Source organism: Syngnathus floridae, chromosome 1 (genome assembly GCF_059516105.1).
Source record: "Syngnathus floridae isolate MCC-2025c chromosome 1, RoL_Sflo_1.0, whole genome shotgun sequence".
Classification (NCBI taxonomy): domain Eukaryota; kingdom Metazoa; phylum Chordata; class Actinopteri; order Syngnathiformes; family Syngnathidae; genus Syngnathus; species Syngnathus floridae.
Genome location: NC_142413.1, coordinates 17,283,286 through 17,299,780, shown reverse-complemented (window position 1 = coordinate 17,299,780; position 16,495 = coordinate 17,283,286). Strand labels below are relative to the sequence as shown.

At 40.3% G+C, this 16,495-nt stretch overlaps 1 protein-coding gene across 1 annotated transcript; it reads right to left on the bottom strand.

The window, feature by feature from the left end:
- Positions 1-1,939: 1,939 nt before the first annotated feature.
- Positions 1,940-15,070, bottom strand: clcf1 (cardiotrophin-like cytokine factor 1). Its single transcript, XM_088379879.1, has 3 exons — positions 14,791-15,070; positions 6,156-6,310; positions 1,940-5,149 (listed from the first exon to the last, which is right to left on the bottom strand). The coding sequence occupies exons 1-3, from the start codon at positions 14,804-14,806 to the stop codon at positions 4,043-4,045; spliced, it is 1,278 nt and encodes a 425-aa protein (XP_088236005.1). The 5' UTR covers positions 14,807-15,070; the 3' UTR covers positions 1,940-4,042.
- Positions 15,071-16,495: the final 1,425 nt, after the last annotated feature.

The following is a 16,495-nucleotide window of genomic DNA, read 5'->3' as shown; positions in this document are numbered from 1 at the left end:
TTTGTTGAGTGGGAGAGGGTTTTTTTTACGTCAGAGATGTTTTGATGCTTTTGCCTATGACATTTTGGGTGCATGTGAGAGGTAACATTTAGAGTGTGGGTAAATGCGTGAGGTTGCTGTGTTTGAGAGGTTTTTTTTTTGTGTGTGCATCTGAGCGATAACTATTTTGGTTGTTATTGTTATTTGATGGTACTGCATACTCATGCATGCTCTACTGTCCTACTTATCAGTGCAAACGTGGTGGGCCAGTGGGCTTCATATGAAGGAGCTCGGACATATAACTAATGATTCACACACATGGTCATGCACGCATAGACCGGAGCGCACAAAGTTGTCTTTGTAACTGGTGGCAGACGCTCATTCATTGTTAACTAAATGCAAAAAACATGCAGCGTATGTCTTGAACGTGTTTTCATGTACATGTGTCATGTCCCAGTCAGCCTGCCCCCCCCACATCCCCAACTTTCACTTGTGAGTAATGCGTGATAATGTGTCAGCGGTGACACCATGCATAGAAGTCACTTCCTGCTCAGCTAATGCTGCCTTGACACGTTTCCGTTGTCTTGTGGAAATGTTTCCTGAAACAGTCCTCTGGGTACCCTTTGTGTGAGTTCAGAATTTGACATTCATAAATGATGAGCTACCCTGAAAAAGATTTTTGTTGAATTTACTCAATTTTTTTTTCATCAAATAGTAATTAAATCATTTGGATTGAAATGCATTTTCAAAGTGGGCCACATGAATCTGGAGCAAGATAATTTTATTATTTCAACACACCATTTCTAGTGTATTTGCAGTAATGGTTTGGTAAATGTGATTGTCACGCTCATAAATGGATAAACAATATTTATGTGTTCTGCGTTCACTGTGTGTCAGTCGCATACTGTAGATAGATGAACTAAGATAGATATAATTGTAATTTACAATTTATCATTTTTGTTCAAATGCACCCTATTTTGCAATCACAGCTATGTCATTGTCATATTAAAAGATTCATGGCTAAAAATGACAATAAACTTCCTCTATCCAACCAATCAGAGGATGAAAAAATGCTCATACAAGTTAGCTGATTGTGTAACAAATTTGAAATCTGATTGATAACACAAACGGTCGCATTGGCAGCAGTCCTGACTCTGAAGGTCCTGGTCAGATTAGATTAAGAAGGGCTGAAAACTGATTGGACAAAAAAAAAAAAAAAAAAAACATCCAAAAGCATGTACTAGAAGCAGTACTGCCCAAAGAAACATAATTAAATATATTTTTTTACGCCAAGTAAAATCAGGACCCTCCTTCTTAGCGTGTCTCATTCTGACTGATATGTGTAATGCTCCATGATTTTCCCACAGGACACTTTCAAAGTAACAAGTGGAGGTATTACTGTGCGATGGAAAAGCAGCACTTTGGTCCACCCACACGCATTTCACTTCAATCGTGTGTGTCGGGGATGGCGTGCAGTTGTTTTGCAGGTGTGAACCTTGGAGGTGATAGCTGGGATATCCTCATTGATCCCTTCATATCCAGCCTGGGGCAAAGGGGAAGGAGCCAGCGAGCACATGGGAAAAATGCTCAGGTAAGAGCAATAAAAGCAACAAAGAGCCAAAGGAGGAGGGGAAGCAAGGCAGGTGAGAAAAAAGCCCGAACAAAACTTGTGTGAGATGACAGTGGGATTATGAGGAGTGTGTCTGTACCTGCGCTGATGTCAATCCCTGCTGTCACTGGTCAGGGAGATGTTTCGCAGGAAGAGGAGCTTCGTGAGATTGTGTGGAGGGAGGAGCAATGATGTGGTGGGTGATGAAAGAGGAAAAGAAAGAGGAAAAGATTTTCACCTCAGTAGACAAATAAAAAAGTGTTGCCTTTCTTTGCCTTTTTGGGGGCAGGGGTGGGGTGGGAGGCCCTGAAGATTTTTTTTTTTTGTTTCCACACAACAGCTCATCCCCTATCATCTGAAAACAAATCTACAATTGGTTGCCCAATGACCAATAACAACCCATTGTGTACAAAAGCTAGTATTTATTTTTTCTTTCGAGTTTTTGATACAGTATTTTCCACACAGGATAAAAATAAATAAACTTTTTTTTTTAATAAATACAATAATGTACTGTTAAAATGTCTTAGGCCACCACTAGTGTTATAATATGCAGCAGTGATTTTGACATACAACACAATAGTGGGAAATGCAACTTAGAGTCAACCCAATTAAGTTCATAATCGTTTGCATTTGCATTGCTTTTTTTAAATGAATTTAAATGAATGAAAAGTCATCATTGTCTATTACATTACGAGCAATGGCGTACACTTTACTTTGAGCCATATGTTTTTTTTTTCCCAGTCATTTCTGATTGTAACCTAATAATAAGACTGAAAAATAATTGTTCTGATTATGATAGCATTAGTAAATCTAGCGATGGCCCAAGACTTCCATCTCAACCTTTAACCACATCTTAAAGGCCCATTGTAAGATTCATAAATTCTTTGGAGGGGGGAAAATGAAGCTACATAAGTTTTTTAAAAAGTCATAAATAATCACTTTCACAAGTGAGTTGCAAACATACACAGAAGAGAGTGTTTCCATGCCAGCTCCTGAGGGCAAAGTTTATGGATGTCCGTTTTGGATCAAGCCATGCCTTCTGCCTTCTGTCTCCAAAACCCAACTTCTGTTCTTTTTATTTCCAGTAGATGAGAGTGCATCCTGCTCCTCTTGTAAACTGTCCTCTACGCAAACACTGAGGAGGTCCAAAGCAACATACACACATGCACAACACTCTCTTGTGCAGATGCAGTCAGAGAGGATTTATGGCTGAGAAGAGAGGTTATCAAGAACCACATCAAAGATACCTGCGGTAAAGATTTATGGTGGAGCATCGAGTTTCTCCTGCTCACATATTAGGTATAACCTCCATCAGGCTGCATCATGTTTTAGTGTTTCAGTTTTCTGGATCACTTGTGTTTGCTAAGCCCTAAATGTTACAGCCAATAAAAACTTCTCATTTGATAAGTGTAAAACGATCCAAGAAATAACTTGGTGATATGTTTTTCACTGTGTTCGGTCCTTGGTAGAACCTGTTCTCTGAATATTTTTGTTGCATTTTGCACAAACACCGTGGAATTTGTAGGAAGCCAACATATTTGGAACATTAAGGAACATGTTAGTACAGTTTCTATAAAGGTGGCAGTGTCCAATATTTTGTCTGCAAAAATACCATTCCATGATGGATTGTGCTTGACCTTAGAGGTTTTGCTATGTGTGTGTGCATGTGTGCAACCACCACTGTCCGACTGAAGTGTAAAGCGCTCTTGTACAGTTACTGTAACTGACCAGCTGACTTGTGCTTACTCAGCATTACATTCCCCCTTTGGCTATTCTTTCCAGCGCTTGTCCACTGACTCATCTCATTTTGCTCTCCTCTCGTGCCCCTTCGTCTGCGACTTGTTCACCCCTCCGGCGGTTTCCTCCTCCTCCTCCTCTTCCGCCAAACTCCTTTTGTCTACTCTCCATTCATAACATTTCTGATGAATGTTTGCTGATTCACACCAGTTGTGTCACTGAATCTGTTTTTGCTCAATGGCTGCACTGTCACTCAGCTGACTCTTAAGTGTATGTGTGTGTGTGTGTGTGTGTGTGAGTGTGTGTGTGTGTGTGCGTACATGCGTGAGTCTGTGTGTGTGTGCGTCCGTGCGTGCATGTGTGTGTGTGGCACACCCTGGACTTTATGCCAGTCAATTGCAAGGCACAGGGACAAGACAGCCATTCATACCTAAATAGGAGTCTTCAATAAACATATTGGAATGTGAGAAGAGGCAAAGGCAGACCGGAGCCGCTCAATCTCAGAACCGAGGCGAATGTGCTAACAATTTGAGCATTGCGCTGCCCACATTAATAAGAATAATAAAGCAAAATTAACAAAGTAAAATAAAGAATCTATTCATTGATTGCTAATTTCACCAAGAGTCGAAAACGGGGTCAATGCCCAGCCCCTAGTGCAAATACTGTCAAGGTTAACACTGCACATTGTGTGAGTTGGATGTGTCTTGCTGCATCTTCTCAGCCTCTCAGTCTCCTCTTAAGGCGGTTAAAGTCCTTCGCCGAACGCCACAACCAGCTCTGCAGCTCGCGCAGTATCCAAAAGCCTTCCACCTTCCTGGCAAAGTCGCTCATGGACGGCCGCACAGAGAGGAGCACAGCCGACGATGACGAGGAGGCAGAAAGGAGCGAGGGGCCTCCGTGTAAAGACAGCGTTGAGGGCGTGGGGACAAGCCCGTGCTCCTCGCCTGGCCCCAGCTGGTAGAGAAGGGAGAAGGTGGATGGAGGAGGATGCAGCGTGGGAGGGAGGAGGGAGCGAGGACGGCGTTGATGATGCGATGAGGAGAAATCCACGATGAAGCTCTTCTCTCCATCCACAATGGCGCCGTCCTCCTTCCTGAGCGTGTCCGTGTGAAGGAAGTCCAGGTTGTAGCTGTATCCCTCGCCGGCCGGCTTGACGACGGCGGACCCGGACTGCCTCTCTGCCTCCTCGCCAACGCTCAACAAGCTCCTCCCCCATCTTCTTGTGTCTACCGATGGATGCTCTTCTTCCCAGTCCCACTTCCAGACGGTCGGTTCTTCCCTCCTCCCTCTCCTCTTCTCTCCTCTTGCATTCTGCCTCGATTCACTGCTCCTTCCTCCGTCTGCCGCCTCCTGCCGCCTTCTCGCTTTCCCTCGCTTCACATGCACACTGAGGCCGCTCTCGCTCTCCCCTCGGCCCCGTCTCCCTGTCCTCATCCTGGTTCTGGACCTGTATGAGCTGCTGCTGATCAGAGGTGCCGGGCGGTCTCCCCCTGTCCTCCTCTGAAGCTCACCAAACTTCTTTTCAGGAAGGGCATAGCCCAGAGTGTTCATCAGCGCCGATATGGAGCCCAACAGGCCGTCCAGGCCTGTGCAGAAGTGCAGCAGGGAAGTCTTGAGGGACGGGCAGAGGGTGGAGCGGGCCAGCTCCCTCACAGCCGCCAACAGGACTGAGTAGGCCCTCTGGTTCTGAGCCAGACGGGCTTGGTTCTCCAGGCCTTGCCACAACTCCAGGCGGGTGGCGGCGCTGGGCAAGGAAAGAGCCGTGCTATTGGGCCTCGGCGGCGAAAAGTCTTTATCGTTGAACGGGGGGCCGAGGTATGTCAACTATGGGGCGACACACAAACAAGTTGAATTTTAAGAATTTCAGATCTTGTCAAGCACATTAAGCAGAACCAAACAGATGTGCAGGCATGTTCTGATGAAGACCCACGGGAGGGTCGCCAAAAACAAAATGCTTCCATTGTCTGAGACACACATATGTGCAGTAAATGTTTGAAATAACACTAACCCAACCTTGACATATCTGCCTAAACTATCAGAAATAATATAAACTGACACAGAAATGGCACAATGGTATTCTAGGTCAATAAATCTCTTTTCAACTCAAATAATTCCCACGAGTAATTCTCCAGAAGTAACATTGCTCTGCAGTACTCATGTGGTAAAAAGATTTAAGATGAAATGTGATTATCTGTGTTGCAGTTCTTCCCATGCGTGTTACCAAAACAGACCCTGACCAGATCAACTTAAAAGCTACATTTTCAGATCAATCCAGAATTTCTTATGGATCCAAGGGGGTGGGGGTAAATTACAACTTCATTTGATAATATTTGACTGTGTGTGTACATGTTGACTGAGACTTTTCTTCTTAAATATAACTGTGTATCCTGGATTACATCAAAATAAAACCTCATTTGATGTTAGGCTTCTACATGCATATACTATATTACAAATTTTGTTGAAACAGTTGAAAGAGAGGCACTATGCTATTTCAACATCAACCATTAGCATAGAAATTGAGGAGGGGGATTTTTCATTTGAGCATTTATGAAGGAATACTGACACACACTGAAAATGACCAATATATAAATAACAGTTACAAAATGGTAATCTGACTTGTGTCAGAAAAATTATGTCTTTAATTGTGTCTTTAAATTATTATGCTTTTGTATTTTTACCCCTATAATGCTAAAAATTGGTAAATTGAAACATAATACATTTACAAAGAGCGTTGAATCATTTTGAGTGCTTCTGTACTTCTGCCGATCAAAAACTGGAAGCAGACAGCACACAACAAACACAATGAAATAAAAAGAAAATAAAAACTCACGTAGACATCTTTGATTTCCTTGAGCTGATATTCCAGAAATTTGGTGAGCTCGTACGTGCTCTCTATTGAACTTCTCTCACTGGCCAGGCTGTGGGAAGAACTCACGGTGGCGACTGTGGCAGCAGCCAATAAGAACACAAGGTGGATTTGATGAACTGCAAAGGCGACACACAAATATTAGTCAAAGTGTTCCAGCTGTAATACTTATAATAGCTTTAAGAGGTTTTCATAATCACAACATAGCGCCAGAAATGACAACCGGCGATGAGTTCCAAACTTAAGTTGCTGCTCCGTCATAGTTTTTTTTTTTTCTCTTACAATATTCCAGTGTACTTCTTTGTCTCTATGGCGATGGCCTTGTCTGTTTACACACTGCCAGCACACTCATCTAACACTGCCAATAAAACTTTTTCCGTTTCCACTCTTATTTTGGGCTCTCTGGCTATCAGAGGTTTACACTGGCTTCAAATAAAACCTCACTTAATAGCGAGGGATGAGTGACTTCCATGTTCTCATACAAACACACTTGTATGTTTAAAAAAAGGGTTTCAACCAAATGTTTTTGCATTAGTTATATTTTTGGAGGTCATTTGTAGTTTGCAGAACATTTGTGGAGGATAAGATATGTTACAGTTACGATATGGGAGGGCATGTTGGAAAGGAGAGCCACAGTTTTTTTTTATGGGACCACAATCAAAAACTGAGAACCCTCGCAACGAGCTGCTGCAGGCGACTACTTATGGCCAGACGCTCACACTGAACTCACCTGTCCAGTCACTGATGTCACTGTCTTTTTGGGTGGGGCACGATGGATGAAAGGCATTTAATAATTCATTTTAATTGGCAAAATAGCTTTGATTAAATCAGTAAAGGATGAGTAAATTGAGTTATGAGCTTGGTCTCAGGAACAAATTAAACTTGTCAGTCAAGGTACCGCTGTGTAATGTAATTCGTGTGTGTGTGTGTGTGTGTGTGTGTGTGTGTGTGTGTGTGTGTGTGTGTGTGTGTGTGTGTGTGTGTGTGTGTGTGTTCAGTGCTTTCAACTCGAGTTTCAAACAGAGAAGATTGGAGCTGAAAGGTGGTTTTCAGCAAGAAGGGACTGCATGTTCGTCGACCTCTCATTTTCTGGTTTCACTCACGGACACGCGCACACACGAACATATTCTCTTTTGCAAACTGCCTGTCTCACACCGCATGACACCCAGACAGCAGGCGGTGATTCATGTGTGTAATTATGGTCGAAACATGCCGCTGTTTAACAGGTGTGAATTATGGATTGCACAATGATTTTAGCGACTCTGCCAGTTTTTGTATGACTGACACACCTCGGGCCTCTCGTTTGCGTCACCCTACTCGTCCTTTTTTGTTCCGCCCAGTTACGGCTCCTTGCTTATGTCGTCAGTAAACAATTTAACCCGATTAGCCGCCTATAGTCCCCTTTTTGGCCCTTTTTTTTAACCCTCCAAGCCTTCGTGTCCCTGTCATGGAACATGTCAACAATGAACAATGCAAAATTAGAGAGCAACTTCAAGTGACCGGAAAAATACAAAGGTGGGCATTCCGTCCCAGGGATGGAAAAATCCGTTCGTCCGTTCGGAACGAATTCCCATTTTGCGGGTGAAAGACGAAGAAAGAGAAAATAAAAAAAAAAAAGGACGGATTGAGTGTAGAAGGAAGTGGGTTTTGATTTATTCTTGTAATTGTCGCTACCCTGGATCAGTGACGACTAAATTCTCGGATCGTTTTGGCACAATAACATGGAAGTCTGTCAAAGATAGGGGTTTCTGTTCCTGCTTTGTCTTGCGTGTGTAATCCGTACATTCAGACCGAATGTGAATGCTAAAAAGACAAAAGAATTTTGTTTCTTTGTGCATCAGGTGGGAAAAGAAGATTCAAGTGAAGTAAAGTGAGTTTTCTAAAATTCTATTTATGAAAGATTGTATTGACAGAAATACAATTATGCCAGTTACGATTCTATCAACAAAAATGTTGTCTTACCATACAGGTTTTTTAAGAAACTCACTTGAAAATTATGCAACAGCCAAGTTCAGACTTTTTTATTGCAGTTTTCTATTCTATTCTATTCTATTCTATTCTATTCTATTCTATTCTATTCTATTCTATTCTATTCTATTCTATTCTATTCTAATGTTCAGATTTCATTGACAGAGGGGTATTAATTAAACAATATTCATCGTGTCACTTAATTATACAATATGGGGAGCACATTTTGTCAAACAGTTTCCACCACATAATTGTTTTGTCATTAATTTGATCTATGATATATTTATGGTTAGCTGACAAAGTAATTGTGGGGAAAATCTGGCAAGAATATATGAATAAAAGCCAATGTTTAATTTTTTTGAGTGATGTCATCCAATCATCCAATCCAATACGTACAAGAGACACTAACAGATTCTAACTTCATTTGTGAGTGAGCAAAATTGATATTTAAAAAATTGGCTCAAAAAATTCTTTTTTTTTTTTCCACTTTTACTCTTTTGAGACATCTTACTGATAAGAATCATACGCAATGCAATATTCAACAAATAGTCCCGTATGTGATTCTGTATAAAACTATATACATATACAGTATATACAATTTTATATAAACCATATTTCATATATATTTTAATTCTGGTCATGAGCAGCAGGTCTGGTCTGCTTTAAACAAACTGAGTAATGGATGTCTTGTAATTTGTCTGACGTGCACGTGGCTACATTTCTAATTAGGGCTGATGACTTGTAACACGACCCGTCGAACCTCCGGTTACCCACATCAAAGCGTTTCCATGAAGTATTTTTGAAGTATTTTGAAAAACTCTTCCGTAGTCCCGAGCCGCTCCCACACACATGCACACGCACACATGCACAAACGCATGCTTGCACACACGCGCACACACGCACGCACACACACACAAACACACACACACACCTTAAAATAAGACACTGAGAACAAACCCCATCAGCCGAAAGAATGCGTTCATCCCAAAGAAGCCTATCACCTGCCAGGACCAATAAGCATCTTTGTGCCACATGTGAACATTAGAAGACAATCAGGTCATGCAGAGCTTCCTCCTGTGGAACATCTAATGGCATCCCATCACGAGGGAACAAAATTGAACAAAAATCCTTTTCACAGTGGAAAAACTGTTCCCACACAGCGAAAAGTACACAAAATACCCAAAAAGTTCCATGATGGTCATGGTGAATTGACATTCTGATATTTTTTTTATTTTAGGAGGCATCCTCCTCCATCGTGCCTAAACGGTTTTTGTAGGAGCAGCATGACTAGCATATCGTCAAACCCACCTCCATGTTGTTGTTATGTAATGTTATAATGAGTGACTTCATTAGAGCTGGCACTCGGCCAGATTTAGAGGTGAGTGCCGCAGGCTTGAAGCTGCATGCATGTACCTGGTGCGGAGTGGAAGCACCTTCTTTTCAGCGTGAACATTCTCTTTGGGGCAACTGCATTACAGCAACACAAGCGCGTCCCCACATTGTCCGAACATTACCTGCCTATCGCGGTGGTCTTTCATCTTATGAAAAAAAAGTAGTCAACACTACGTTCGTCTCAAGTGATAAGCCTAATACTGAGATTTCATCCCTAAAAAGTAAATTCTATTCATTTAAGCCACTGCAATATTGGACTTGCACATTCTGAACCTTAAGAATGTGCTCAAATATCAGAAAATAAAAAATGATCTTGATCTAATTAAAATGTATTGCATGATAAAGTTTCATAAAAATTGTATGTAAATAAACGTTTTATTTTGTAAAACAAATACTTCAATTCAAATGTACAATGGTGCCTTGAGGTACAGGTGACCCGTCTCACCGTTCAGTAGATTTTGTCTTTGAATTTGATATACAAGGGCTCAGCTTAAACTCACTCAACAACAAGCGGCAGTTTAGCGGATAGTAAATAATTCTTCATGAGGCTACAAGCAGTTTATTGCCACTCTCAGTTGAAATTTACTGCATGTCAATCGAAACATAAAAACAAAAAGAATTACAGTTTAATTGAGAGGAATGCTATCAAAGAATGCAAAACGCCCAAACGGCTGCAGGTTTGCACGTCAGCTTTGTTGTTGAGTGGTGTTTTCACACATTTTTTCGAGTTAAAGATTAAAAACTTCAGACTTTCCCCATTTTACGGAATGCAGGATGGGAGTTGGCAGGAACATAAAGTCAGGGAGACAAGGAAAAATACTAAAAGCCCTCTAAGGATTATGAGGCAGCTCATCCATATTGAATCACCACTCTGTATTAAATATAAAGCACAAGTAAACTGGCATGGTATGAGTTAAGCCGACTTTGTAGCTGGACAAAATGTGCAAAGACACACAAACAGAAACATAATGGACAACAAAGTCTTTCAGGCTTTTCAAAATGATCTTATTTCACTGAGTTCTGTGTAAAAGGACAACATGGTAACCCGCTAGTTTTTGAGTAAGCATTGATTCCCTCACTGATGGCAGACATTAAATTATTTTTTCCAGATTTTTTTGTGTTCTATTATCCAAGTGAAAGAAACCATTAGTGAAAGAGAGGCCGCGTTTGAAGTCGCGATCGTGCAAATGCTGAGACAAACAATCAAACCGACTAATGCGAGCACGCATCATCATGGATTATCTTTTGACTTTTATCATCTTTACTCTCATTTGAAGCACCCCCATTGAAGCACACATGTTCAGATCCATTTCAAACTGAAATGTGTTGCTCCTTATTGAAAGCTGTGATTTTCTCTCATTACTTCTGCAAAAAGGCATTTTCTTTTCCACAAACCAGATTATGTCAAACCTCCACCGAAAGGTAATAAAGTAAATAGCACTGATATTGCTATTAAGTACTATTATAATTCCTCAGTTCATTTCTTTATTTTTACATTCACATGTACGTATCTTTTGGGGGTATCTTAATATTTAAGTTCTCAAATTTTATTGAGCTAAGGCATATATCTTGTATCAGATTTTTTTTTTTTTGACAAAAGTCACATAAGATAATATAAAACCTTAAGGGAGCATTATTGAATGTAAATGATTGTGTGTGAGTGTGTATTAGAATTTGGCACACGTGATTAGAACAGCCGATAACTTGCTGTGACGCTTCTCTTGCTTTCTCTGGCCTTCCCTTCTCTATGACACTATTTGCACATGCATTTCATTTAAGACTGTAAGGTCACATTATCACACAGGCAAGGCAGAATCACCCCCTTGCAGGTGGACGGCCAAGAGGATAAGAGTAGGAAACCTGGAAGTGGGGGTTAGACCTTCTTCCGTAATCTCACAGAGAAGGCTCCACAGCTGTGTCTCGATCTTTCTGGCATACATAAAATAGTTAAACTGAGAGGGAAGCCTCCTGGTAATGACTATTAACATAGCGAGTATTAAAGATAAAGAACTAGGAAAGTATAATGTGTTTGTTTTTAAGTTTTGCATCAAGTTGTGGATTCATCTTAAATATTTATTTTGTATATTTTTATTGTTTGCTGTTTTAATTGTTACTTTGTATATTGTTATTATTTGTATGTGTTTAAAGGACGCCCGTGAAAATGGGATGATGCATCTCAAGGGACTATCCTTTAAAACAATGAACAATCAAACAAAATATTTCGATGATCCCAAGAGAGGAAATTCAGGTGCTCCGATAGCACACAGCCTATTGTCAAAAAAAAGAAATATATATATATATAAATTGATAGAATTAAAATGGATAAGAAACAATTATCTCCATAACATTTTTATTGATAAAGTGGCATGTGGTATTTTTTTCCCAGCAGATAAAGCCAGATGCAAAAATATATATTTTTAAATGTATTGCGGTTTGATTCAAACGCAGACAGGAGAATGATGTCTCAAGTTCACGACGCATGTGAGTTTGCTCTGTGTTTAACCTTGGCAGTCACACTTCATTTGAAACCGTAACATGAAAACGTACCTGTGAGAAAACAACCTCACTGCTTTGTCAGAGTTCGCACTATATTTGTATCTGCAACGTCAAAACACAAAGTCGATTCTGGCCAATCCCATGAGGACTCACGGTCAAATTTGATATGGCATAGGTTACTTGTCATGGTTGCAATAATACCAGAGCTTGTCTGAGGTCAAGCCGTGACACTTGTTGTTGCTATTGTTGTTGTTGTTGTTGTTTTAAAGGCTAATTTAACATCACACGTGAAGCCATTGGAAAGGTTAGTGCGGGTGACAGTTGGGGGTCGGGGTCAGTGCGGTGTGTGTGTATGTGCATGTGTGTGTGTGTACAGTTAGAGGCCAGATTTATGAGCAGCCTGTAGCCAATCAAACGCGCATTCCTTCACTAACTCAACACACACAAACGAGCAGGCGTAGACACACACATATTCATCCAAGGCAGCGCACACGCAGGCTGAAGAATCCGTATAACCAAACCAGTGTGTTGTCACATACATTTCACAGGTCCACTCTCCCACACCGGATTCACTACCAACCTGTCAAACATGAGCATCTGTGTTGTTTTCCACTTTTGACTGCACCGCCCCTAATCTACTTTGATAGTCACGTTTATTCACACAGCCTGTCAATTTCTGCCTTTCCCCGCTCCGGATTTTCTTTCCAAATCTCAGTGAAAAGTGAAACTTGGCTAAGGCTTCGGCCTAATTGCCTTCACTCTGTTTTCCTTTCACTAATTGGCTCCACTTGTTGCTTCCATCCTCATCTTTCATTGCTTGCTTCCTCTTTTTCAGAGCCCCCCATCAGCTCCCCCCTACTTTAGATCACGGGTGGGGAAACCTTTTACACCATATTTTATAAAGCTTTATTTTTAGTGAGGGAAATGATGCAGCCGTCAAGTATATTTTATCAAGCGCATTTGTGGAATACATGTTTTTGGACTTGTCATAACAGCCCCTCCGAGGTTAATTCATATTTACAATAGTACAATAGTTCAACCTCCCTCCACCCCTTTGTTTGTGAAAATATGTAAAAACGACTTCGTAAGTAATTAAAGACATTTTAAATCTTCAAGTTTTAACTTTGGGATACAAAGATAATTCTTTTTCATGTTGTTTTAATAATGTAACTGCAATGTTTTGGAAGACACGCAACTGGGAAAAGTTAGTAGTTTTTTCCTGTTGGTGCCCTTTTGATGCATTCTAAAGGAAACAATGAATCTATTAACTGAGAACATAATCTGCAAGAATGTTTTCCTTTGACGCTTTTATTACCAATTGCGTTAAAGGCAGTTTAATGTGTCATACGGCTATCAAATTGTGAATGTAGTTGAGCCCTTGTCAGCTAAAATTCTTCTGCAATAAATTCCTTAAATAGATCCAAATGATCCACTTGTGCATGTGACAGCTACTTAACATTTGTAGGATACTGTATGTTGACTTGCAGTAGTGTTGCAGGACAGACAGAGGGAGGAGGAGAGGATCTGAAAGGGGGGCTGCGGTAAGTTTTTTTTCTACGCCGAGGGGCCATGTTAATTTGGCAAAAATGTAAACAGCATGTGTAACTGTTCAAAGCGTGACCGACTCATTTTATATGATCCCCCTTTCTTCCCGCTGCTCTCGCTTCCCTTGTGGGTGCTGTGGACTTGTTTCAGTGGGGAGTCTGCTTGGAATTAACCCTTCCGTTACTGCTTGATATCGTGCAGGCCAATCAAATAGCATCGCGTGAGTGTGTTTGTGGTGAGTGTGTGTGTGTGTGTGTGATTGAGAGTCTGTGTGAGTGTGTATGTGACTGTGTGTGTGCTCACTCACAGTCATCCACTCAACCATCACAATAATACATTTTGTGTTTATGCCTGTATTGTTTGTTTAATCACCAGAGGACAGACTTCTTTGTAAAAGGGATTGAAAATATGTGTGTGCGCGTGGGTGTGTGTGTGTTTGCATTTGCGTGTGCGTGTGTATGTGTGGCGTGTGTGACTAACATGAATCATGAACTTTCACATATCAGTGACAGCTAACGAGACAAGCGCTTAAAGCCTGCTGTGACCCCTAAACCTTTGGGTTTGTTTAACTATGTATCATTTTAATGATTATTCACAAGCACTGGAAACACACGTTCTCCTTGTTCTGCGTAAAATAAAGACTATGGCTAAGAATCAGGCGTGTTGGTATTTTATTTCATTTCTTGAAATTTATCCATTTCAGTATAGAATTTACTGTTTAAACACGTTGAGAATATGTTAATTAAATTTTATTCTTTTCCTTTCTTGAATTTTGAGTCATTTCTGGTTAGTAGTTCAATTGGGATAATGGTCAGAAAAATGAGGGAAAAAATCACAGATGTCCATAACTATCATAATTTCCTTTGTCACTTTCACAATAATAAATATCAGTTATGTCTATTATATTCTAAGTCATCCAGTTCATGTTAAACCCAAAAATTTAATTGAGGCAACTGTGTTGAATTTGTTGTGGGTTTTGTTGTTGTTAGATTTTTTCTTGTTTTTGAAATTTGTTCAAAAACGACTTTGGTAATTATGTTAGAATGCAGCAAAATGAACACCTTTATACGTTTTAATATAAAATATGAGTTCTTAATGTAGAGAAGACAGGTGTAAAATAAGAAGAAAATACATTTTTCCAAATAAATAAGTTAGGTTAAATAAGTTAAATAGGTTTCAGTTCCGTAGGCCAACTTACCTGTGCAATATGTCATTTTCCTTTCTCGAAATCCTTTATTTCCATGCAGTACTCAGAAGTTCATCATTCAACTGAGGAGCCCTTGAAAATGTTCTCTCGTTTTGTTTTTTTCTCTAAAGCAAAAGTTGGGAACGGTGGAGGTCCAAAGCAGATCGTTAAATGCTCTGAAGTAGAGGCGCGTCAGGATGGAGCATATGCTGTGATCCGTGTGACACTCTCCGAGGCGACGAAGGCTTTTTGTATCCTCCTTCTCTTCCCTCCTCCTTGTTCTCCTCCTTTCCTCCCCCTTTTCATCCCCGAATCCCGATTTTTTCCCCCCCTTTCTTCTTTTTATCCCGACGGCTGATTCACCGGCTTGACGCATCACTGCTCGCCCCGGAACCACGGGACTTGTCTCAACTCATCTCGGTCTTCATGCACGCACGCGTCATCAGCCTTCACGCACGCTGACTTGTGGTCGTTTGATGTCTCCGCGCTTCAGCATCCTCCACTTTTTTTTCCCTCCAAGCTGTTTTCAAATATTTAGTAGTATTAATCCAATAAAATGGTTGCAAAGTGTTCGAGTTGCGAATTCAAGTTCATTCCTGTCTGGCTCTATCAATCAATTTTCTTTTTCTGTCTGTATTGGCCATAATATAGCCGTAGCTGCTGAACTGGCAAAAAAATGAAATGACAAGACATCAATCTATCATTAAAAGGCACATTTAAAAAAACAACATAAGACATTATGAAATACATGCACAAACAGCAGAGAATATAAATGACGACGCATAATTATTCTACAACAGTGTTTTCCCATCGATCCAAAGCACATATATCTTCTCAAAGAAAACCACTAAACAAGATGTGACAAAAAGTAGACATTGATAGATGACCAAATTAATTGTATAAATAATACCTTTCACACCAGTTAAGTGGAATTAGATAATTGATGAGCTGCTTGCAGCTCAAAAAACTGTTGAAATAAGTACATTAAATTTATTTTTAAAAGGCTGCAACACCACAATGCAGGAATAAATTGATTCAATTATTTTTTGAAAGTCGAAATGTCCTCATTTTGTCTGGTTTCTTTTTTTCTTTTTTTAAATAAAACAGTTATAATGATTTTAACAACTGTTTTACAGGAGTGATTTCGATCATATAGGTCTGATTCGTCTTGAATTCTCAATGAACTGCAAACTGTGTCCCCGACGAGGCCTCAAATACTCCCATCCCATGCAGTTAACTCAAGGATATGTATTCCCAAAGAGTGCTCAAGCGTCGGTCGGTTTGTATTCCAGAACGTAGATGGACAAACTATGTGCACTGATTATAATCATGCTGGAAAACAAGCCAGCCCCCATGCAGACCTCCCAAAAAGCTACATACTAAATGTGTCAGAGAGTTTATGTAAATATGGGAAGGAAACAACTTGGGAAGATGCAGTTCTTTGACATAACGAGAATTAAAAATTATAATAACTACTATTGGAGCTGCATGGAAGTTGTTGAACGTGTCAACTCTGCCTTGGTTCTTCTACGTTTTCGTTCGCATTTTTTACGTGGTGTTTGAATCTCTTTCCTCTGTTTGATTTATGAATGGCACAAATATTAGCAGTATATTTAGGGGAATCACTCACTAAAATGTATTTTATTTCATCCCCCAAGTTGTAATTGATTCGTTGATCTGCACATATCGTTATACCTCTCAAACGACTTCAAATCTT